General features: G+C 36.0%; 1 protein-coding gene across 1 annotated transcript in view; it reads right to left on the reverse strand.

Annotated features, from left to right (window-relative positions):
* Positions 1–25,875, reverse strand: part of LOC150110289 (uncharacterized) — a 359,887-nt gene that overhangs the window by 234,431 nt on the left and 99,581 nt on the right. Inside the window, exon 5 of the mRNA XM_090395274.1 lies at positions 5,867–5,974. Coding sequence (XP_090251400.1) covers positions 5,867–5,974 — 108 coding nt within the window. The remainder of the gene's footprint in view (positions 1–5,866; positions 5,975–25,875) is intronic.

The raw sequence follows: 25,875 nt of genomic DNA on the forward strand, positions 1-25,875 counted from the left end.
AGTGTTAAATTCTGAATGAAAGTAATTATAATATAATAGTGTTTCATTCAGGATTTAACATGGTCTGCCATTCCCTGAACCAAATTTGCTCATCAGACAATAGCAAATTATATACTTACTGATGTATATTCCATAATTATAAAATAATTCTATGTTCTAATAGTTGTTAGTTATTTATCCTGTACTAATTTTTTGTAGAGTATATATATCCTATGTGAACTGTGCACGGAAACTCGGAACTTAATCCATTTGTGTAAACCATTGCCAAAGACATAGCCAGTATAACAGAAATTAAGTGCTGTATGAAATGAAGTTATCTGCCAGCAAAAATTTTGGCGCTAGTTACTATGCTGTGCTTACGAAGTCATCCACGAGGCAGATTTTGGCGCGAAGAAGAGAGAAGAGACATGCGCTGTTGATATAGAAGGAAGGAGAGAAGAACGAGGTGCAAACAGTATAACCAGGTTGAAAAGACAAGGGAGTTCTCTGTATTTCTCTTACTCTTTCACAGCCTCTTGTTCGTATCCTGATTCTTATTCCCTTGTCTTGTAATTGTGAAAGACGAGAGGCATGACAGGGATTGCCAAGGAAACCTGAAGGGTAGACATTTTAGAGCGAAGCAGGCATGTATTCCCGAGTCAACAAGATCGTTATGGTGAATCTGGATCCTATCGAACTAAAGTGACATAAGAGAGAAAGCTATTGAGAAGCAAGGAAGTGTTTTCCAGAACATGTGATAATAGGCAAAGTATATCAACCGACTCGGTAAGGAAATCCTTTCTATATCTTTTGTGAATGTAATTACAATAAGCAGGAAGTGTACTGCCTTAATGACAGTTCAAGTTTGAATGTGTGAATATCTTGAAGCTTGTTCCAAGAGAACATGATATAAGTTAGAAACTGATTTACTAAGAATTACTGTAATAGATTGATAGGACTTTAGAATTCCTTGGTGTGTATTTAGCGATATGTGCTTTGTATAACCAGAATGGCTAAGCAGAGTCGACAATTGAAATATATTGAATAGATAACCTTTGTCTAAAAGTTGTGCTTAGAAGCTTATAACTCTAAGAAGGTCAGAAATCTATATGTTAAGAATTTAAACGTGCTGAGTATGCTCTACTGTGAAGTTACTATTGTCTTAATAAGAACTTCTTTATTTCATGATCATTTTAGTTATGTTGAGATCTTCTTTGGTTAATGTAAATTCATGTGATAGTGTATTAAATGTTTTTGTTTAATTTGAATCTTGTGCTTGCCTGAGTTCATTTCATTGCACTGTCATTTAACAGTTCAGATCTAAGGGAACTCTATTTAATGTGAAAGTAAGAAAAGATTAGAGAACCACAACTGCTATTTAACTTAAAGGTAATTAGTCTAAGGAAGGTTCTGTCTTATTTAGATTACTGTAGCATTGTACTTGCTGATGATTAATTCCTTAACATTGTTCTTACAACCATGGACACAGTGGCACAGTTAAATATAAATTTTCTTTGTGTTCTAAAAAGGAATCAATCAGCAGAAAGAACTAGGGAATATCGACCTCATCGATAACCTCACCTATTGTCTTAACTCTTGTACAGTGTTACCCATATAGAGATTAGGCCTAGACTGTCTCGTGACTGAATACTGCATTCAGACGAAAATAGAACACACAACAAAGAAGAAAGACGTCACAACAACAGACATTCAGTTTCTGCCTTGTGCCTCTTCTACAGATACTTTCATGGACATTGCTCTGCCGAATTGGCAAGTTCTATTCTTTGAAACAGTCCCCCCCTCACTCTGCCTTCCCCAAAGATTAAACCCTCAACTGTTCAATCAAAATAATAGAACACAGAAACTAAGTAAATAATTAATTTATTAACTTGATGCCGATATTTCGCTGGTGTTATAACCAGCATCTTCAGAGCACAAAAACACTGTTTGTCACAATACGCGAGACTAAAACAACATGGTGTACTTAAACAAAATTGTAGCAGCAACACAAAGACTAGAGTCCTGATTTTGGTGCCCTCTATCTGAAAAAAAAAAAAAAAAAGGCTATCATATATTACTAGAGTCCTAGAAGTGCTAGTTTTTCTTAATATGACTGTCTCCCAGATCTTCGGCAAGTTAATACAGCCAGTCAGTCATATTAAGAAAAAACTAGCACTTCTAGGACTCTAGTAATATATGATAGCCTTTTTTTTTTTTTTTTTTCAGATAGAGGGCGCCAAAATCAGGACTCTAGTCTTTGTGTTGCTGCTACAATTTTGTTTAAGTACACCATGTTGTTTTAGTCTAGCGTATTGTGACAAACAGTGTTTCTGTGCTCTGAAGATGCTGGTTATAACACCAGCGAAATATCAGCATCAAGTTAATAAATTAATTATTTACTTAGTTTCTGTGTTCTATTATACTGTTAAAATAATAAACAACATGTTCGACGAACACATAAGTCTGTCCACATGTTCAATCAAAATGTGAACAGATTCCTTCTTTCTTCTATACCTCTTGCCCACATGTGGCACTAATGTGCTATAGGTCTTGTGACCTTTCATGTGTGGGTCAGATATATATATATATATATATATATATATATATAAAGAATGATATTCACATCCAAAGTTATCTTCTTTTTCTACTCTCTCACTCTCTTTTTTTTTTTTTTTATATAGATATTTATCAAGCAATAGCAGCATGCTCAAGAGTTTTAAATCAGATAATATATAAATTTTAAATTAACCTAGTCTACAGTTTTATCTAATCCTTTCTTAAACCAAAATAAATTTCCTGTTTCTATAACTAAGGATTGAAAGCCATTCTTCACATTTCAACACTAAAACAATGAACTTCGTATATTTGTTTTAACACTATTATTCACTAACATTGAATTATTAATAATGATTATGTTTGTTAATTTATTATTAATTATGACAATTTTGTTATCATCAAAAAATCAGATACATTAATGGAAATTCTAGTGAAGTCTAAACCTAGAGATATGCTGATCATTCAAATACATGAATGCAAAATTTGGTTACTGGAATGCAAAAGTTGGATCAGAGAGAGAACATCTACACTCGTGGGTCCATTTGGACTTGGAATTTGGAATGAGAGAGGACAAAAACTGATTGATTTCTGTAACAAGCAGTCTCATCGTAACTAACACTTATTTTGAGCAAAAACCAACAGCAAGATACACATGGGAAAGTCCAGATGGAAGATAAAAAAATCAATTAGACTATATTGTGGTCAGTAAATGTTACTTCAATGAAATATGGAACTCAAAGGTGATGCCAAATGCTGACCGTGGATCTGATCATAGACTGGGCTTAATGAACATGAATATTAGCCTGAAAACAATAAAAATTAAAAGAAGTCAACCCCTAAAATGGGATCTGAAAATGGTATAAAATCCAATAGTAAAATCAAAATTTAATGAAAATGTTTCAGCAGTGCTGAAACATTTTCTACACAGTTGCAAAACGAAAATAAACTCTCTCAGTGGAATAGACTACAAGCAGCTATCATAACATCTGCTAAAAGCAATATCAATAAACAAGAAGAAAGAAAGAAAAAAACCATTGATAACACAAGAAGTAATCAACTTTATCGATGAAAGAAGAACATGGAAAAGAGGAGCAAATGAAGAAGAAAGATTAAAATATAAAACATTGGATAAAAGAATCAAACAGTAATGCAGAACATTAAAAGAAAACTGGATAAAGAGGCAGTGCATTGAGATAGAAGAATTACAAAATAGGAACAAAACCAGGGAAGCATTCCTGAAAGTGAAAGAACTTAATGGAAAAGCAAAATGTACACAGTCTAATAACATCAAGGACAAAGATGGAAATATAATCATTTATAAGGAAAAGATAAATGGAAGATGGGTTTAGTACTTATCAGATCTCTATGATGATGATAATGATAATGTGATAGATGATTTACGACACCTTAAGTTAAATATAACAACAGATACCACCCTACCGACAAGAAAGGAGATAGAACATGTAATTAAGAAACTTCCTAATAATAAATCCCCTGGGTGCGATAATATCCTGGCTGAGCTGCTGAAAGCTTTGACTGATAATAATAACAACTATTCAGTGGAATTCATTCAGGACATCTATAAAATAATAGAATTACCTGAAGTTTTTACATCTATCTGCATACCAATTCCAAAGAAAAACAATGCACAAAATTGCGAGGATTACAGAACAGTCAGCCTAATATCCCATGCATCTAAAATTATTTTAACCATTGATAACAAACAAATTGAAATAGCTTTAATCAGTGAATTGAGTGACCAACAGAAAGGCTTCAGAAGAGGAATGGAAACCATTAATGCTATCCTGGAACATTAAGAATCTAATTAGATTCTAAAAATACTAATAGAAAGAAATAGGAACATTTACATATGCTTCATAGACTTTCAGAAGGCTTTTGACCAGATAAAACATAATAAAATGTTCAATATACTAGATAAATTAGACATAGAAGATCATGTACTTAAGATTAAAAAAATGATTTACACCAAACAGAAAATGTAGCTGTTCAACTCTGAGGCTTCTGCAGTGAAAATAAAAAGAGGAGCTATACGAGGTTTTCATCAAATCTATTTAATATCTATAGTGAGACAGTGATTGAAAAGATTGAAAAACAAAAAATAGGAATTAGTATCAATGGTATAAAATACAACAATCTTAGATATGCTGAATGATAACTGAAATAAATTAATCAAATTACTGCAGCTACTAATTGAAGAAGGTAAAGAATTTGGATTAGATATAAATGCAAAAAAGACCAAATTTATGAAAATCTCAAAAGAAAACAGATCTGAGCCAGATATATTCATAAACAATATGAAAGTTGAACATACAACAGAATACAAATATTTAGGCACCTACTTGCCTGCAGATGGAAAGCAAGATAAAGAAATAAAAATAAGAACAACCATAGCTAAAGATGCCTTCTGGAAAAATAAAGATCTGCTCAGAAGTTCTGTGGGTATCGAGACAAAGAAAAAGAATGATAAGAACATTAGTGTGGTCAGTTTTCCCATATGGAAGTGAGACCTGGATATTCAAGAAGAGAGTAAGACAACAGATAATGGCCTTTGAAATGTGGTGCTACAGGAGCTCTGAAAATCTCATGGACAGAAAATGTGACAAATACAGATGTCCTACAGAGAATGAGAACACAGATCTTTATTACAGGAAATGATCCGGAGAAAGATGAGATTGGTGGGACATGTACTGAGAGGTTTAGCAGGATCAAGGATACTAACAGTTTTAAAAGGCAAAATTATGGGAAAAGGATCAAGAGGCAAAAAATGAAGGACATGGCTTGAAGATATAAGATCATCGACAGGATCACATGGGTATGCAAAACCAAAAGGAAAGCCACCAACAGAGAGAACTGGAAGGACATGGTGCTGCACCCTCTTACTGGGGAAGCTACATGAAGAAGAAGAAATTAATTAATTGATGATTAATATTTAATCTTTTTCCTTTGGAGTGAATTATCATAAAATACAAACTTTAAAACTTCAACTGCAGAAAAGAAATTACATTTTAGGTGATTTTATCAAAAAATCATACACCTCAATTAAGCATGAAAATCAATCACTCATTTGTATACTCATCAACATAAGATGATTATTAAATTTCAAAAACATAATAAAATGTAAGCAATAATGTCTGGCTCTCATCAGTGCAATTCTGGTTATAAATCATTTCAAGACCTATACCTGAGTCTGAAGGAATACTTATCCATAGCAAAAACTGCACTCTGTCTCTCTCTCTCTCTCTCTCTCTCATATATATATATATATATATATATGGTAAAATGTGATTACCTGTTGATCGTGTTCAGCTACTTCAGTATCAATCTGACCATCATGAGCTGAACCAGGCTGCATTGCAACAAATGTCGGCTGTTCAGACCCATCTGCTACCTCTGTTGGATGACCTTGGTTTCCCACAGCCTATACGCAATTGAAAAGAATATAGAAATAACCACAGCAGCATCAATATTTATAATACACAAATATACACATATGAGATGTGAGCAAAATGTGTCAAGACTGACTTTGTTCATCCAGAAAAACCATACAACCCAGTGGCATATCTGAAGAAGCCATGCTTATGTACCTATGCTGCTTCAGTCATTTATAGTCAGATGTATAAGTCAGTGTACTGGTAATATTTTGCAAAACCAAACTATTAATCAGCCTTTGTATTTGAAAAATTTAAAGTGCTGTGATAAAGCATGATGGAAATTACCACAAAAGTACATATCTGGCAAATGAAAATTTCACAGAATTAATAATTCTCCTACACACATTCATAGAATCTTAACCAATCAGAATATCAACAAGATGAGACTGAGTAAAGACAAAAAACACTAATGATAGCATTTTACTCCTCCATGAAACAATGGCGCAATTCATTAACAATCAATTTAAGAACTACCCATATATATATATCTTAACCTAACTATGGAGACCAATTCTCTTCATGGTAACACAAAGTTCATCTTGCTCATGCTTCCTTTATTACAAATGCACTTCTTCAAGTCACTCATATCTATAATAAATTTAGCTTAATATTTTATCCAAATGTAAGCAAACAAAGTTTGCGCCTGAAAATATCTTCAGATCTGAGGTAAGGTGGTGCAACACCAGGAAACTCCGAGCAAAGATGACCAAGCTCTCATCACTCCTTGTCTCAGTATCTTGTCTCACTACCCAGACCGGTTTCGACCTTTATTGAGGTCTCATCAGTAGGAGGCAGCCTAGTGTTGCACCACCTTACCTCAGACCTAAAGATATTTTCAGGCACAAACTTTGTTTGCTTACACTTGGATAAAGGATTAAACTAAATTTATTATAGTCTAACCAAGTGCAAAATAAACTTCAAAATTATCATATCTCTTGGCATCATACTGATACCAAGTAGGAAGACCTTTATAATTTCTAAAATACCCATCCACTTGTCACTTGTTATAACAGATCACAGAAATAACTCTTGTTGGATGACCAACATCATCCTCCATTTGACCAAAATCACGGCCCACTATCCCAGATTTCGCATCTTAGAAGTGTGTAATCTGCAATAAAAGTTGCAAAATATAAAGTCAATTTTTTTTTCCAAATCTGACCACTAAAAAACTCACCTCTTACTCATATGAGTAAGAGGTGAGTTTTTCAGTGTTTTCTTCCCTCCCACTTTGTAACATAATCCAAAGACAAAGCCAACTGAACTAATCATTTATTTCTTCCAACTCCATCACAGATAACTTAAGTAACACTCCTAATACATGAACAAACCATATACTGCACTCCCTTTGGGTATTTACTAGAAAACTGGTTGAATGGTTCAGAGTTTATAGGCACAAGGGAAAATGAGGCTCTATTCACCAGAATGAAAGAAAGACATCAGATGAATCATACACCCTCTGTCCAAAAAGAAACCAAACTTTTCAAAAATAGAAGAACCTAGTGATGCCATCTGTTGCATATTTTTATTGTTGAAAGTGGCAACCTTCATTAGTATTGTGTGTGTCAACTGTTTATGACATTTGTTTCATTAGAAGCCGAGTTATAGTGCCAAGAGTGACAGTGTGTTTTGACGAATGGTCGGAAAATGAGTTTCAAACAGAGAACTGCGATTAACTTTTGTGTTAAACTTGGTAAATGTTTTACCAAAACACATCAAATGCTTCAAAAAGCATATGGCGATGAATGCTTATCCCATACTCAAGTTTACGAGTGGTTTAAGCGATTTCAAAGTGGTCGAGAGCCGCTTGAGGACGACAAAAAGCCGGGCCATCCAGAAACTGGACTGAACAAAGTTAACATCCAAAAAGAGTGTGATTTCATCAAAGAAAACCTGAAATCATCTGTGAGATTGATTGAAGATGAATTGGGGATTCCAAAATCAACTATGCACATATTTTGACCAAGAATTTGGGCCTTTGTAAATTGAATTCACGATCTGTTCCTCACACATTGACCGACGACCAAAAAATGTATCGAATTGAACACTGCAAGGACCTCATTAAAACCACTCATAAGGACTCAAACTTCCTTGAAACGATCGTTACTGGTGACGAAATGTGGTGTTTTGAGTATGGGCCCGAAACAAAGTACTGAGTGGAGACCATCAGAAGAGGGGGAATCTGAAAACAAATGCTGATTTGTTTCTACAATTCCAAGGGCATTATCCACAAAGAATTCATTCCACCTGGACAAACGGTCAATGGTGAGTTTTATCTCGAAGTTTTGAAGCGATTGATAGCGAGAACTCCTCGTGTACGGCATGAATATTGTGATGCAGGCAGCTGATCACTTTTACACGATAATGCCCCATCTCATCATTCGAAAACTGTGAGACAGATTTTGAGCAAAAACCAAGTTTGTGTGTTGGATCACTCGCCATATTCACCTGATTTAGCACCCTGTGACGTCTTTCTCTCCACCCGACTTCATTTGCCAATGAAAGGAAAGTGATATGACACCGTTAAAAACATTCAAGTGGAAGTAACAACGACCCTCAACAGTATCCCAAAAACCGATATAAAAAACTCATTTAACGAATTAATTGACTGTGCCAAATGCTGTATCGAAGCTGAGGGAGAGTATATTGATTGAAATAAATTATTTGAATATTTATAATTGGCCTGTGTTTTATTTTCTATCAAAAGTTCGGTTTCTTTTTTGGACAGAGGGTGTAAATAGTATGGATAACAATAATTGTTCTTGCTCTTATAATATCTCTCACTTTTGTTCAAAACTTGTTTCCAATGACAAAACTTAATAATATTAGTGAAGCTGTTAGGATGCAAAAAATAAGGTGAAAGAATTGAAAGGTGAAAAATAATATACGACAGAAGATATGAAAGAGTTATTGGAAGAGGCAAAGAAGAAGAGTATGAGGGATGAAAATTCTAACACTGCTAACATGCAATGATAGAAGCAAACCGAGAAGGAGGAGAGCACTCTTCAAATGAATCAATGTGTAGGATGTGCAGAAGAATTGTAGTGGAGTTTGTAGACCAACAGATTGAATATGATGGGCAGAAGGACTCACATAATACTGATGAACTGTACTTAACTGGATTTAGTCCTTTCTTTTAGTAATATTGAAAGAGGTTTAAGATTCATCCCAAATAACATAGCAGACAAAATACGTTTTGAAACAGCCAACATTTTAAATATAAATCATAAGAAAACAATAACTAGTAACTTAACGAAACACAAATTAAAAACGGTGAAATCATTAAAATCAAATCTGAACATCGTAATAACTAGGGCCGATAAAGGAAGTGCCACCGTTATTCTAAACCGAACCACTTATTTAGGAAAAAATGAATCTGCTAGTCTCAGACAATAGTACATACCAACGTGTTGACTACGACACAACCAATAGAATAAAAAAGAAAACAGAGAAACTACTTAAATCTCTTGCAACATGGCCTGAAGATACAGTCAAAAAACTACTTCCGCACTATGCTCTTTCCCTGGGAATTTACAGTCTACCAAAGATACACAAACAAAACACAACACTCCGGCTGATAGTTGAAGGTATTGAGAGCCCAAATTATCACCTAGCCAAGAAATTAGCGGCAACGCTCAGGGAGTTGGTAGGTCATTCCCCCTCCTATATCAGAAACATAATCAAAGACATTACATTAGAAAAAGATGATTTTAATAGTCAGTTTTGACATATCTGCCCTCTTCACGAATGTCCCACTCAATGACACAATCCTTTTACAAAACAAATTCCCTCCAGATATCACAGCGCTCTTTGTGCATGTATTATTGTATGAAGTATTGGAGTTCTGGGCTAAGGAGAATGGATGTCGATTTAATGTGACAAAATGTAAGGTTATGCATTTTGGGGTGAAAAGATTAGCAGCAGTATACCACATTGGTGGAACTGTACTCCAAGAGATTGATGAGGCCAGGGACTTGGGAGTGTTGGTGGATAGGGAGATGAAGTTTAGGGGGGCACATTGCAAAAGTATCTAAATCAGCTCATCAACTCACTTGGTTGTTGAAAAATACCTTGACGAGCAGAGACAAGCAAGTTATTGTACCTCTGTACCGAGCCTTGATAAGACCTCATCTCGACTACTGTGCCCAGATTTGGTCACCTCGGTTCCTTCTTGATGGGGAGGAGGTGGAGAGGATCCAGAGGTGAGTGACTAAGATGATAACAGGTCTATGGAATGAACCATATGAGAACAGGTTGAAGATTTGTGGGTTGCAGAAACTAGTTGATAGGCGGAAAAGGGGAGATATGATTGAGACATTCAAATTGCTAAAGGGATTCAATAGGATAAATTCAGAGGATATTTTTGAGATCAGGACTGGTGGTGGTGGGAGAACTAGGGGACACCTATGGAAGCTGGGCAAGAGTGTGGTTAGTAGGGGTGTTAGAGCTGGGTTCTTTACTTTTAGAGTGGTAAATGAGTGGAATAAGCTGCCAAAGTCTGTTGTGGGTGCTATGATGGTGAACGAGTTCAAGGCAAGGTATGATAGATACTGTGAGAATGTAATCACATAGTTGTGTGGACATGATGTTTAGGGCCTCCCTCGATGAGTCTAAGGACTCCTGGAGTCGCCCGAAATAATAATAATAATAATTATTATGTTCTGGTTATTTTGTATGGCAAAATGCTTTCTACCTACAAAAAGAAGGCACAGAGATCGGCTTGCCATTATCCCCCCCCATTGCTAACTTTTATATGGAACATTTTGAGCAACATGCTCCAGATTCCTCTCCTTTAAAACCCAAAGTCTGGCTTAGATACATTGACGATGTTTTCACGATCTGGTCCCATGGCCGCCAGACACTAGACACTTTCCTTAGACACCTAAATAAACAACACAAACACATACAGTTCACAATTGAGATTGAAAAACAGAACACACTTCCGTTTCTAGATACACTTGTCACACGTTTTCCTTCTGGCAGTCTTTCCTTCACTGTTTATCGTAAATCGACACATACTGGCCAATATATACACATAAACTCCTACCACCACCACCACCACCACCACCACCCAACATAAAAACTAGGTGTCATTAATACTCTAAAAAACAGGGCTTTGAAGATCTGCTCCAATGAACATGCACTGAAAGATGAATTTAAAGTTATCAGCAATACTTTTCTGAAAATTAGTTACAGCCAAAACTCTATTAACAAAATTCTCTACAAGACCTCAATAAAAAACAAAGATAAACTAGACTACAATAAAACTGTAACCATTCCTTACATTAAAGGGACATCTGATAAAATAAACAGAATACTACAAAAATACAACCTCAAAGCCACCTTTAAACCTCTGCAAAATTAAAAAGCTTACTCAACTCATCCAAAGACCCACTCCTTCTGCTGGCCCACCCTGGAGTATACCGTATTCATTGCACCTGTAATATACCATATATAGGGGAAACAGAACGCACAATTCCTATCAGACAAAAGGAACATAAACGACACGTTAAATATAATAACTATGGTGAAGCTGGCCTTTCTGATCATGCCCTGAACACTTTACATAGAATTGACTGGAAATGCACCAGTTGTTTACATCACACCAAAACATGGTATGAACGCAAATTTAAGGAAGCCTGTGAGATTCTTATCAATCACCCCAATCTGAACAATAATGATGGTCTAAAAATCCCAAGCATATGGAAGGCACATATTCTACTCACGGAACCTTTCTCTCTAAGAGTTAACTATAAACAGGACTGTAGATAATCCAAAATCCCAAATCTAAAAAAAAATTGTATTGTTAAAAATAGGACATCATTGCTACTGAAAGAAGACTATCTATAAGAAAGAATGTTTTTTTCATCTTATCTTAAATAGAATTTAGCTTTGATGTAGTTTCTAAATAATTAATTAATTTGTGATTTTTTTTTTTCACTAGAGGTCATGCCAGTAGAATAACCGGTGATCAAATCATTGTTTCTTTAGCTTACTGCGTGTAATGTAACTCAGCTTGTCCTCGTATATTTGTATATACTCCAGATGATGATCTTAATATGAAGATCGAAACATCAAGAAATTAAAAGAGTTATTTATAACACGGTTGTAAAGTCCATAATTTCTAAAATGGATAACTGGATTTAGAGTTGTGTCTAGAGAGCTTTGTTCACTGTAAGTGGAAGTGCAAAGTCAAGAAAACGAAAGCTATAGGATACATGCAGGTGTGTGTGTGTGCATGCAAATGCACGCACACAGGCACCCCGAAAGTGAGCAAGAGAGTGAGAAAGATTAAAAATCACAGAATCGAATCTCTCAAGTAACAATATTGAATGAGGGTAGTCGATACAAGGTGAAAAGGTGGTTGTGGGACTGAAGAGGATTCTACAGTTTATATATACTAATACTAGAAGTAGGAATAAGGAGAATTTTTAGCACTGGTTAGAGCTACCTCATCAAAAGTTATAACTATTAGTGAGACTTGGCTAAAAGCAGATGATGTAGTTACAGAGCTAGAATGTGATGGATTTAGTATTTTAAGGGAGGATAGATAAGATAAGATGTGGGAGAGGTACTACTAATGATAGCAGATGAATTGCAGCCAAAAAAGAGTAGAAGACAGGCATGTAGATAAAATTCATTTATTATTAGTAGTAGTAGTAGACCTCCATGTTGTCAAGGGCACATCGCAGGAGGTTCTCCATCACACTGTGACTGGAATGCATGTGTTGTCTCCACACTCACCACACTTCCAGGCAATTCATTCCAACAACCCACAACTTTCCATGTAAAAAACCTAAACCTCATCTTCCTTGCTTGCTCACATCCTCCTTAAACAGCTTCCAGGGATGGCCTCTTATTCTTCCCCTGTCTCCACCCATTCTATGAAAAATCTGATTACCCTAAAATCAGGCAACCTGGTGTGAAATTGAGGTGAATAGGATAAAAATACAGCAACAGTTGGCTGCCAATATATGCCAAGTGGCGTAAAGGATGATGTGTAAGACATGGATCAGAAAATTAACACAAGGAATGCAAACTAAATATTTATTATGGGAGACTTCAAGTACACAGACACAGATTAGGAAGAAAGATCACATGGAGGAAGGAAATGGAATATGTATACCTACTAAGAGATAATTACTTGAAGCAATATGTAATGAAGGGGACTCAGAGTATGAGAGCGTCACAGGATCAGAAGATCGGTCCATAATCAGCCATGTTGCCCCCAGCTGGGGAGAGTGATCATGATCTGGCTGGGAAGGTCATGAAATGTGGAATTTTCAGTTTCATGTAGCATTTACAGGACAAGTGATTAAGACAAGCTTAGGCAGCTTGAAAAAGTGCCATGGCATAAGAAACTCCAAGAAAAGGATGTTAACACAGAAAATGGTCAAGGGATACTGAAAAAAATAACATCAAACTGTAGATCCAAGGTCAGGATGATGGGGCATAATTAAGCAGGAGCTAAAAAAAAAAAAAATTTTTAAATATAAATATATATATATATATATATATATATATATAAATGGTAGTATATAGGGAGAAAAATTATAAGCAATCTCATGAGCAGTACAAGGCTGGCAAGAAAAGTCAACAACATGATAAGGAAAGCAAAATCAGAAGATTATGAGAAGAAATTAGCTAAGCAGATCAAAGGAAATTTCAAAGAGTTCTTTTGCTATACAAGAAAGAATGAATGTGGCGAGATAATTTTAATGAGTACTGATGGCAGTTTTGTGACAGAAGCAGATGAAATAGCTCAGTTACTGAGTGACCACTTTACAAAGATATATCATCCAAGTTGCAACAGTGCTGAGAGAGATATGGAAGGAAGTAATTTGGACTAGAGGTTGATTAATTGGAAGTACTACTTAGAATATTACAGTATCTCAATGGAAACATGGCCATAGAATTAGATGGGATATCAATTCATGTATTATAAGAATGTGCAAGGAACTAGCATTACCTTTCACTCACTGATTCGGTCTTGGTAAAGTGACAAGAGACTGGAAGGAGGGTAAAATAGTCCCGTTGCTTAAAAGAGGCTTCCTGACTACAGTAGCATATTATAGACCAGTGGTGTTCAACCTTTTTTACTAAGTGAGCTACTTTTCTATAAAAAGTTATTCGCCGATCTACTCTCCTTTATAAGTTATTCGGCGATCTACTCTCTTATATAGATCACGTTACCCCAACCTGATATCTGATTATGCACAAATAAACAACTAAAAAAAAATACACAACTAAAAACTTTATTTGTGTATTTAAAAATTTATTTATCACTTTTAATTATTTTAATACAACAAAAAAAAACAAATATATTGGAATAAAATATTTATTTCTCTATTTTGGAAAACCAAAGTTAGAAAAAACAACAGATTGATTACAAACTCACAAGTTACAGAAAATGCTGGTTGATTAAAAAAAAAAAAAAGTTAATGTGAAATTCGGCATTGTTTGGACCTCGCAATATTTTCATAGTCAAGTTGATATGAAGAAGTGGCCAATCGCAGACAATCATTCAAATGATCATTTGTAATTTGGTTTCTTAATTGATTTTTTATGACGGTCATATTTGAAAAAGCGAAATCTGACAAGTATGTCGATCCGAAACACGACAGAATTTTTTGCACAATATCAGTTAATATTGGGAATTTTTCATGTGCATACTTCCAAATGACTTCATTGTTTATTGATTTTAAATGTAAACTATTCTGAATGTTTATTATCTAAAGTTCTACTTCAGCGTGGTTTATATCAAACAGCCCACTAATTTTATTTGAAATTTCTGTGATGTTCAAGTTTTCTTGAACTAGATTATTGATAAAAGATACAATCATTTTAATTTTATTAAAATCTTTAAATCTTGAATTTATTTCTGAACTAAATCATAGCTTCAATAAAAGTAAGTATTGTTGGAAAGTTTTTAGTGAATTTAACATGTCAATTAAATTTTTATCTCTACCTTGTAACTGTAAATTTAAATTGCTTAATTTCGTACAGAAATCTACTAAAAATGATAAGTGTAACAACCATCTTTTATCATTGTGGATAAATATCTCCTTTTTCATCAAGAAAATTTTTTATATCTTTAATTAATACAAGAAATCTTTCTAAAAATTGACTTCTGCTGAGCCAGAGAACATTATTGCACAACAGAAGTTCCCTATCATCATCTGTCTGTAATTTAAATAACCACTGTTGCAGGGCTTTTCCTAGAACAGAATTTACAATTTTAAATGTAATAGCCAAACATCTTTTGTGTTTAATCTTTTACTACACAGTACTTGTTGGTGAATAATACAATGGTACGTTAAAAAATCAGGATATTCATCATCGTTTTTACATAATGAAATGAAGCCTGATTTATTACTTATCATTGCAGGAGCACCATCAGTAGTAATAGACACAAGTTTAAAAAGCAGAAGTTTGTGCTGTTTCACAAATTCATCAAATGCCAAAAAATTGTCTTCTCCCCTAGTCCTTCCCAATAATGGTATAATTTTCAAAAGTTCTTCTTTACTTGAATAATCTTGAAATACTATGTGAATAAATACCATTAACTGAGCAATATCAGTGAAATCATTTGATTCATCAAATTGTAATGAAAACGCAACACACTGGTGAATGTCTGACATTAACCTGGCCTGGAAACTTTTCTCTGGCAAATGGAACTCTTCCTTTCAGCAATTTGAAACCTTGTCTGCGGCCTAGAAGTACTCTCTCTCTAGTGACATCTCGAACTGAGAAGCTCCTTTCTGGAAGCGGGAAACTCCTCTCTCAAGCAAGGTGGATCTGGGCAGTCTCTCTGACGGTGACTCTGGACCGGGCAGCCTCCTCTCTGACAGCAATTTTGGAACTGGGACCCCCCCCCCCTTCTGCTTGCTTCAGTCCCTTTTTATTAGGCTTCCTCTGAGACCTTGTATGAAGTTTGGCAACCCCCAAAGAATTGGTATGAGTCTTTCATCTTAAGTTTCAAGTTCGGCACGCCTTTTGTTATCCTCCGCTTTCTTTTGATTGTAAGTTGCCGGCCATTGGAAAGTTGTTTGAACTCTTTCTGATTGACTTCGGAGATGTTTACACTTAGAGCCTGCAAGCCTTTCTCATACATACAAGTTTCAATAACAATCTTTCTAATGCTGCCATGTACAGCTTTGGCGAAAAAAACATTGCCCTTGTTTTTAACACTCTAACATATTCTAATTAAAGCAGTATATACAGTTAGCTTCAAAAGAGTTATTTACAAAAATATCTAATACAAACTATACCGAGACAAACAAAGTTTATTTTTTTACAATATTCACATGGGACTTATCCTAAGTAAAAAATTGATGTAATGTGCTTTGGAATATTTAATATTTCAGCTACAATCGAGTTTTTACACTTTGCTTATAACTGTATTCACTCGGCTCGCTGTTTGACTTCCACTGATCCAAATTAATTCATTTACCGAGACTTATAAGAAAATTACTGATTTGACAATTTTAACGAAAAATAAATAAACAATAGCAATACACTTAAAGAGAATTAAAAATAATACAAAATAATGATAAATAAAATGTTATGTTTTCGGTTTTAATTAAATTTGTAATTAAGGAGGAATACACAAGAGATCGACCAAAAATCGCTCTGCAATCGACGGGTTGAACACCCCTGTTATAGACCAATCAGCATCTTAGAAGTAGTGGTAACAGATATTGGAAAAATTAATCCAAAACAGAATTCAGGAATGGATGGATGGATAACAATATGGCACTCTATGAGGGCAGCACAGCTTTGTAAAGGGTAAGTCATGCCTTAGTAATTTACTAATTTTTAACAATAGAGTGACAGCTGAGTTGGATATAGGGAATGGTGTCTTGATGATACTGCTGAATTTTGCGAAGGTGTTTGATAGGATGTGACATGGAACTCCTGAACAAATGGGGAAGGATAAGAAATTGGTGATATCGATACAAGGGTAACTGAGGAACAGATACCAATAAGTAGGGTTTTTTTTTTTTTTTTAATGTTGTGCCCATACACAAGAAGTTGGTTGATCAATCTATAGTACATTAGTACCATGAGTGGTGGGTTGGGGAAAGGAGGAACGTGTTTACATTTGATTTAAATTACTGTAAATTGTATTCCTTGGGAAACAGAGCAGGTGGGAGACTGTTCCACAGTGCAGTAGTTGCAGGGATGAAGGAGGTGAAAAGAAACTTGTTCTGTTTGTTTCTAGGTGTACAGTGAAGGGATGTTGATCAGCAGCTGCACATGTTCCAATGAGTTTAGCACTGAGTGGAGGAATTATTGATGTTATTTCAGATGAGCATTTCCCATGGGAATATTTGTAGAATATACATACTGCAGAAACCATACATCTGCACGAAAGTGGGGGGAGAGAGTTGGTAAGAGATGAGTCGTTAATAAGTCTAATTGCTCTCCTCTGTATTGAGTCAAGCATTTTGAGAGAGCTTTTAGGGGCCCCACCCTATATGTGGGAGCAGTATTCAATAGCTGAGCAGATTTGTGATTTGTATAATGTTAACAGCTGTTCAGAGGTGAAGTAACATCTTGAGCGAAAGAGAAACCCTAGCTTTTTTTTAAGCTGAGGATGCAATGTTTGTGATGTGTTTATGCCAGAAGAGGTTTGATCTGAGGGTAATTTCAAGAAGAGAGATCTTAAACTGTCTGGAAATTTGGGTATCGTCAAAAAGGATACTGGGAAAAAATTGGTCTTTTTTATGGGAAATAGGACAGAACTGGGTTTTATTAGCAATGAAATTAATGAGGCTATCTGAACCCACATTGTAGGATGGCTTGGAGATCAGAATTGAGGGTGGTGATGGTGGTGGATGTTCTGTAGGTTGAAGTGAGTTGTGTAGGGTAAGGTTTATCAAATGCAAGCGAGGAGTGTAGTGTGCTGTCGTCTATAAAATTGTGAATTGGGTTGGAGGTCAACTGAAGTAGGTCATTGATATATAGCAGGAAGAGGATTGGTGAGAGGACAGAACCTTGTGGAAACCCAGCATTAATTGAATGGTGAGAGGATAGGGAGCCATCCACCATCACACACACAGTGTGCATCCAGACAGAAAGCTGGCAATCCAACTACAGAAGTCCTGGGTCAGACCAAATGATGGTAGCTTGCTTATTAGATGGCATTTGTCCAGAGATGGGTGACATATGTGAGCAGATCTCCTGTTGATTGGCAGCGACGGAATCCATACTGGCGGCCATTCATTAGGTGGGTGTCTTCAAGGTAGTGTAGGAGTTGGGAATTGATGATTTTTTCCATTACTTTTGACAGGACTGAGGTAAGCAAGATAGGATGGTAGTTGGATGGCAGTGACTTGTCACCCTTCTTGGGAATGGGCTGAATATAGGCCAATTTCCAGTTTGTGGGATAGATTCCAATGGAGTTGGAGAGTATATATTATTATTATTATTCATGACACCTCCAAGGAGTCCAAAGACTCATCGCGGGAGGACACCTACTATACAACTGTCTCCACCACTACATCGAACCTCTACTACCAATCATCTCATCAATGACATCTACCACCACCACCACAACTAGTATTTTTTGTATGTAAATTGTTTGTGTTCTGAAGGGCCAATTTGTCTGTATGCTGGATAAAAAACCCGAGTTTATGGGAGAAAAAACCCTGCTACCTCCATATGAGATCGGCTAACTCACCTTTGATTGAATCCACAGGCAAGTGACCAAGATAATGAGTGGTGCAGAACGCTACCTATGATGGTAGATTGAGAGTTTGTGATTTTCAAAATTGGTTGATAGGCAGAAGAGAGGGAATATGAAAGAAATATTTAAGTTACTAAAATGGTTTTATGGGATTGATGCAGAGGAAACATTTCTGCAATTGGTTTGAGGGTGCAAAACAAGAGATCAATCCCAGAAAGTGAGTAAGAGTGTGGTGGTTAGCAAGGGTATAAGGACTACATTTTTCACTTGGAGAGTGATGACTGGCTGCCAGAGTTAGATATGAGTACACTGTCTGTTAAGGAGTTCAAAGAGAGATACAATAGCCACTGCACTGATAGATAGTTTGGGTCACCCACAATGAGTCTTCAACTCTGTGGAGGTGCCTGTTTTCAGTAATAATAATAACTTTTAATCCAGAACTTAAACCAATCCCATATTGTCCCTATGCTATTTCATACTAATCCCTATAGCACTGAAGCAAGACTATATACAGTTCATTCTAAGAAATATATTTTTTATTTAATGTTTGATGTACAGGTCTCAGAATAAAACATACAAATTAAATAAACAGCATTTATACAATTAATGTATGAATTAATTATAAAATTAATTCATACATTAATTGTATGAATTATAAAAATCATATTAAAAGGGGTATGCTAGGTTGAAATGATTAAATATCAAAATTAAGAATCAGGAGTCAAAGCTTAATCCTTAAATCCCAGATCCACTCCAGGGATTCTGGGATCAGTTTAAAAAAAAGTCCTCTTTAGAACCCGAGAATGAGTAGAGAGGGCACTCAAGCACAATGTGATTGATAGTCTGGATCCCTCTTCCGCATTCACAGTTTGGAGTATCGAACCAGTTCCATTTATGCAAGAGATGCTTACATCTCCCATGTCCTGTTCTGGTCCGATTTAAGTGGTCCATAGATGTATAGGGAGATTGAAGCCCTCCAGACGAGATGTCGGATTTGAGATGGGTATTTGAAGATTGGAGGTATGTTGAAACCAATACTCTCCCCATGACTCGCATAGGTCAAAGTTCTGGTTGTTTATTTGTATTGCACTCCTCCAGCAGGGTGCCTAGATTTCAGTCTTTGTGAAGTATGGAAGGAAATGTCTTGGTGGATAGGCAAGGAACTGTTTCCAATTATTTTTGTCCATAGTTTGCTTAAGGCTTGGATCCTGCAGAGCGAGGGAGGGGCTATATTACTGAGAGTTGGGAGCCAGTAGCCAGGAGTAGATATTAAAGCTCCAGAGATTACCCTCGTAGTTTGATTCAGCTGGACATTGACCAAAGAAGCGTGTGCGCTGTTCAGCCACACAGGAGCGCAATACTCTGCTGTGGAATAGACCAAAGACAGTGTGGTAGTATGCAGTGTGTTGGCATCAGCACCCTAAGAAGTACCAGCAAGTTTATGCATTATATTACTATGAGTTTTTAATTTCCCAGCAAGATTTTCTAGATGATATTTAAATGTCAAATTTCTGTCTAGGGTAACTCCTAGGTATTTTGGATGATTGTTAAATTTCACCTGTTTATTTCTGAAGTAAACTTTTGGGATATAGTTGGCCTGAATATTACTTAAATGAAAGGATGCTACTTCAGTTTTGTTCAGGTTAGGTTGTAATCGTGATCATCTAAAGTATTTATCAAGTACAGCTAGATCTTTTAAGGTATTCTCAGCTTTTAGGGATGTTGAATGTTGAGTTGCAATGGCAATATTGTCAGCATACATGAATCTCTGTGATGCTGTCTCTGGGATATCACTAATATATAAGTTAAACAACAATGGGGCAAGAACTGACCCCTGAGGTAGGCCATTTTTAATCTTAAAAAATTTACTTTGGGATTCGTTGAGAAATACCTGTATCCATCTGTCTGCTAGTATTTGATTAATTAGGTTAGCTAGTTTTGGTGATGGGATAGTTTCTAGGAATTTTAAGATAAGATCCTCTCTCCACACTGTGTCATAGGCAGCAAAGAGGTCCACGAATACCGCTATTGTTTTCAATTGTTTTTCATAACCGTTCTCTATAAAGGTTGTCAAGGCCAGTACTCGATCGCAACAACTTCTGTCGGGTTTGAAGCCAGCCTGTTCCTGTGGAGTTCTGTTATGTATATTTGAAGAAATTCTGTTGTATAGCATTCTTTCGAGACATTTCAGGCAGATACTTAACATGGCAATAGGACAGTAGTTGGAAGCAATTGTAGGGTCTTTGCCAGGTTTTAAGACAGCAATGATTTTAGATCTTTTAAAAATTATAATAAATTTAGTTTAATCCTTTATCCAAGTGTGAGCAAACAACGTTTGCGCCTGAAAGTATCTTCAGGACTGGGGTAAGATGGTACAACACCAGGGCAATCCTTGCAAAGGTGGAGCAAGCTACAAACACTCCTATCTCATTGTTAAAGATACCAAGCAATTTAAAACCTGGTTTTACTCCATTTTTCCCAAGTGAGCAAACAGACAAAAATGGAGTAAAACCAGGTTTTAAATTGCTTGGTATCTTTAACATAATTATACCCAAGTTAAAAATACTTTCTACTTTCTACTCCTATCTCAGTATCTCCCATAATGCAAAACACATCTCCTTGCGGATATGTCTAATGTTATGCATTAAGGGAAGGGCCACAACCCAGACTAGTTTCGACCTTTATTGAGGTCTCTTCAGTGGGAGCCAGGCCCAAGTGGAGATACCAGGCAGAAGCATTAGCAGGTCATCTCTACCCACAGGAGTTGCCAAATGGTGTGCCACCCTTTTTTAATAAATTACTCTGGATTTAGAGAAAGATGTTGAAAGTTTATTTTTCACTTGGTTAGAGTATAATAAATTTAGTTTAATCCTTTATCCAAGTGTGAGCAAACAAAGTTTGCACCTGAAAGTATCTTCAGGACTCGGGTAAGGTGGTACAGCACCAGGGCACTCCTTGCAAAGGTGGAGCAAGCTACAACAAGTGTTGGTAGCTTGCTCCACCAAATATTTCCAAATTGATGGAAATATGCCAGAGTCCAGGATATTATTGTACATAGCAGTAAGCCATTGAATAGTTTTTGGTCCACAGTTCTTAATGAATTCAGGGTAGATGTTATCGAGTCCAGCTGCCTTCCCAGTCCTCAATGAGTTAACTGCCTGGGTAAGTTCCTGGGAAGTGAAAGCCTGAGATAGAGACGATAGTGGAAGATCTGTTTTGAGATTTTTTTAGTTTTTGTTTCACCTCTCTCGTAGTTACTTTATCTTGAGGATATTTAGTCATTGAGACTATATGCTTTGCAATGTGTTTTGGATCTATGGCAGGCAGTTTACCAGAAGTCCTTGTATTATGGTTAAGCTTCCTAATCAGTCTCCAAGCCTTTCGACTGGAATGAGTAAAATTAAATTGTTCACTGTTTTAATCCATTTGTCTTTTCTAGCATTGTCAAGAAACTTCAGTAGCTCACCGGCTACTGTACAGTTATTATTAGTAGAGAATTCTTTATACAGTTTTTCACTGTCACTATTCAGCCTAGGATATATTCTCTCCTAAAACCTCTTGGAATGGTTCGTTTGGCAGCACCAATAACAATGCCAACAAATCTATTGTAATTGTTTACAGTGGGCTTTATGAATCTTATTACAGTGTCAACCTGTTTCTTAAAAGAATCCCAGTCAGCTTTGAGAAAGTTCCACCCAGGTTTTAATATTGTTCTTATGATTGGAATATTTAGGCCTACTTTATAAATTATAGGTCGATGTTGACTATTTGGAAAACTATCTAATACTTTCCTAGAGATGGGAATTTAGCTGCCATAATCGTCTGCAGTACAGAAGCACAAATCAGGGTTATACCCTCTTTCCCATCTAGAGGAGAGAAAGCTCAGTTTATCTTTGGCATCAAAGATCAGATAGAGGTTTTGATTTTCCATCCAGTTCACTAGTAGGGTACCATTTAGGTCATCCTTTCTATAGCCCCAAAGGGAGTGATGACTATTAAAATCTCCCAGGATTATGCTTGGGTGTTGTTACTGGGACAGTACTTGATCAGGTGATTTAGCTAAGGGAGGTTTATACACGTTGGTTATAGTATAACCAGATATTATAATAGATACAATATATATGTCCTTGCTGGTACTTGGTTCACAGATATTATAATTAGAAATGTCATTTTTTATATATGTTGCAACACCATATTTGGGATGGTTTATGCAGTTAATCATCTTGTAACCATATATTTTCCCTCTCATTAGTAGATCTAGATCGTCCTTAGTGTGAGTTTACTGTACTACAACTATTTGATGGTAATTCAGGATTTTAGTAAGAACTTTGCATTTAGCCCTACTTATGCCTTCTATGTTTAGTTCTGAGAGAAAATCATCAACAGCCGACTTCTTCACCTCAGAGTTCATTCCATCACTCAACCCACATTTTCTAGCCGATATTGTCCACTGCCGAAAAGGAGCCATGAGTGCTGTTCTACTAAACTCTATATTCTCTGTACTCTACTAATCTATCATTCTGTAATCTTCAAGTTTTGGAGAAACTTGTGCAATCACTGTTGACATTTCTATGGGTTTTGTATGGAAAACTTGGAAAACTATCGTTTTACTGTCTGCCTTCCATTCTTTGCAGTTGGATTATCAGTTTCCTTCTACTAAATGTGTTATGGTGAATACCTCTCAGATTTCCCAAAAAATGCTAGAGAATACCAAGGTTCTGTGCTTTACCCACCCCTTTGTCCTATACACAGAATGACCATCTATAGCCAACCACAAATTCTATCAGTATACTCCATTTTTCTAGAGCTTCAGTAGCTCAGCTCACATTCACAATGCTCTCTGTCTGGAAAGATCTGAACTTCAAATCCTCTCTAGAGAAGGTTCTTTATACTGACTCTTCAGGAGAAGAGTCAGTATAAAAAACCTTTATACTGACTCTTCTCCTGAAGTTGGCTTACTAGTCTCATAAGGAAGTAGGAGGGTTTTTTATCCTAGAAACTCAGGTTATTCACCCTGCACAAAACAGGGTAAAACAGCCAGAAGAACACATACAATTTACAGACATAATAAACTGGCCTCTAAACCTTAGCAGTTTGACTATATTGTCAAATAACAACACCATCCATTCTCTTCTTTATTTGATTAACTGTACAATCACTTTGAGCTTTAAGGTCTTCCATAGTAAATCACCTAAACACTGATCTCCTAGCTACTCTTCAGTGGAATAGGAAAATACTCAATTTCATCATCATCAAATGCATGATAGATACACTCAAGGCATGAACAGAATACTATAATAGCACTATATGTAGAGTTTATATTATAACTTTTCCTTTTGACATTTTTTCCCCCTTCAAATCAGTCTATTATCAATCAGAATTCCAATATTGTCATATCTTACACTAGCTTCCAAAAAACTTGTAAAAAGTGACACTGAGTCTAGTTATCATATACAAATGAGTGGCACTATAAGTGATATATATACAAATGAGCCAGAATAAAAGCGGTTGTTTTGAAGTAGTATTCCTGTGAGAATAAAACATTCCGTGCCTATGATGACTGCAAGACATTACTAGATGGTTGCATATGAATGGTTTCGTGGTTCACACATATGGAACGAATTCCAAAAGTCACAAACAGTATCATAGAGGAAGTCCATAGGTGAAGGAAGAAGTCCATAGGATACAACCACAGTGGGTGAAATTTTGTGATGGTACAACATGACAAAATTTCATGCCAGCTGGGGCGTCATCTGGTTAGACAAGGCCCCCGTTGTTTTCGCCAGGGAACCAGGGCGAACAGCGAAAAAGTCAGCCACTGGAACAAATCTGAAAACACACCCCAACTCAACATCACCAGAGTTAAAGATCGGTACTATCAACAAAAGAATCCTGAATGGCAAAGAAATGGAGCTAGCTGAGGAATTAGATAAGTACCAGATCGACATAAAAGGGCTGACTGAAACAAAAAAGACAAAAACTGGTGAGATCTTTCTGAGCAATAAATACAAAATGTTATATTCAGGCAATGACAATCAAGGTAAAGAAGAAGTAGCGATAGTATTCAACACAAAATACAAGGCTAATCTTCTTGAATAGCAGTCAATCTCAAGTAGAGTAATGTGGGCAAATATGAGAATTGGAAACTGGACAATTAGACTTATTTGTGCCTATGGTCCCACAGAAGGTTCTACTAAGGTAGAAGTGGAGGAATTTTTTGATGCTTTAGAAAAAGCAACTGACACAATGAAAAAGGAAAAGTTGGTCCTTGTTGGGGACCTAATATCAGAGTAGGAAATGATTGTGAGACATACAAAAATATTTTGGGAAAATTTGGAGAAAAGAGCAAAGCTAATAATAATGGCAAATACTTGTTGGATTTCTGCTCAGGACATGGACTGGTTATTACTAACACAATGTTCCAACATAAAAATGTGCACAAATTCACATGGAGAGAAGAAGCAAGGAATAAGAAAAGTCTCATTGACTATGTTATTGTTGATAGTGATGTTTTCTCCCTGGTGCAGGACACCAGAGTGTACAGAGGATTTGAAATTGGAAGAAATCACTATTTACTCTTCAGCAGGATAAAACTGAATTTCATATTGAAAAGAATAACATGTAAGAAAGTTTTAAAGTGAATAAAAGTTGAGCAGCTCTCAGATGTGAACTGTAGACTAAAATACACAAAGATTATTGAAGAAAAAATGAAAGAGTTTGAGAACAAGAATCAAACCTCGGAGATTCAGTGGCAAACCTTGAAGAAAGGCCTGATTGATTGCTAGAGAGGCATGTGGTGAAGTTGTCTGCAAGGATAGAAAAATAAGAACTCCATGGTGGACACAGGAAGTTAAAGAGGCAGTGAAGGAAAAGAAGAAAGCATATCAAAAGATTCCTGGCAAATAAGTCAGCTTGTGCTTTTAGAGAATACAGAGACAAATGCAAGAATGCTAAACACTTTTTTAAAACAATCTAAACAAAAGTCATGGGAGGTCTTTGGCAAGAATGTAGAAAATAAATATCAAGAAGGTGGCAAAATATTCCAGAGGTTGTTGAAGAAGCTTAGGAATGGAAGAAAGAGTGCTGTAAAAGGAGTTAGAGATGATAAAGGTGACATGAAAACGGAAGAAATAGATATCCATGAAGTATGGAGTAATTACTTTGAAAAACTGCTAAATGAAACAAGCAGTGATGACA

The sequence above is a fragment of the Typopeltis vanoorti genome, chromosome 1 (assembly GCF_054136105.1).
Source record: "Typopeltis vanoorti isolate ZY-2024b chromosome 1, IOZ_Tvanoo_1.0, whole genome shotgun sequence".
Classification (NCBI taxonomy): Eukaryota; Metazoa; Arthropoda; class Arachnida; order Uropygi; family Thelyphonidae; genus Typopeltis; species Typopeltis vanoorti.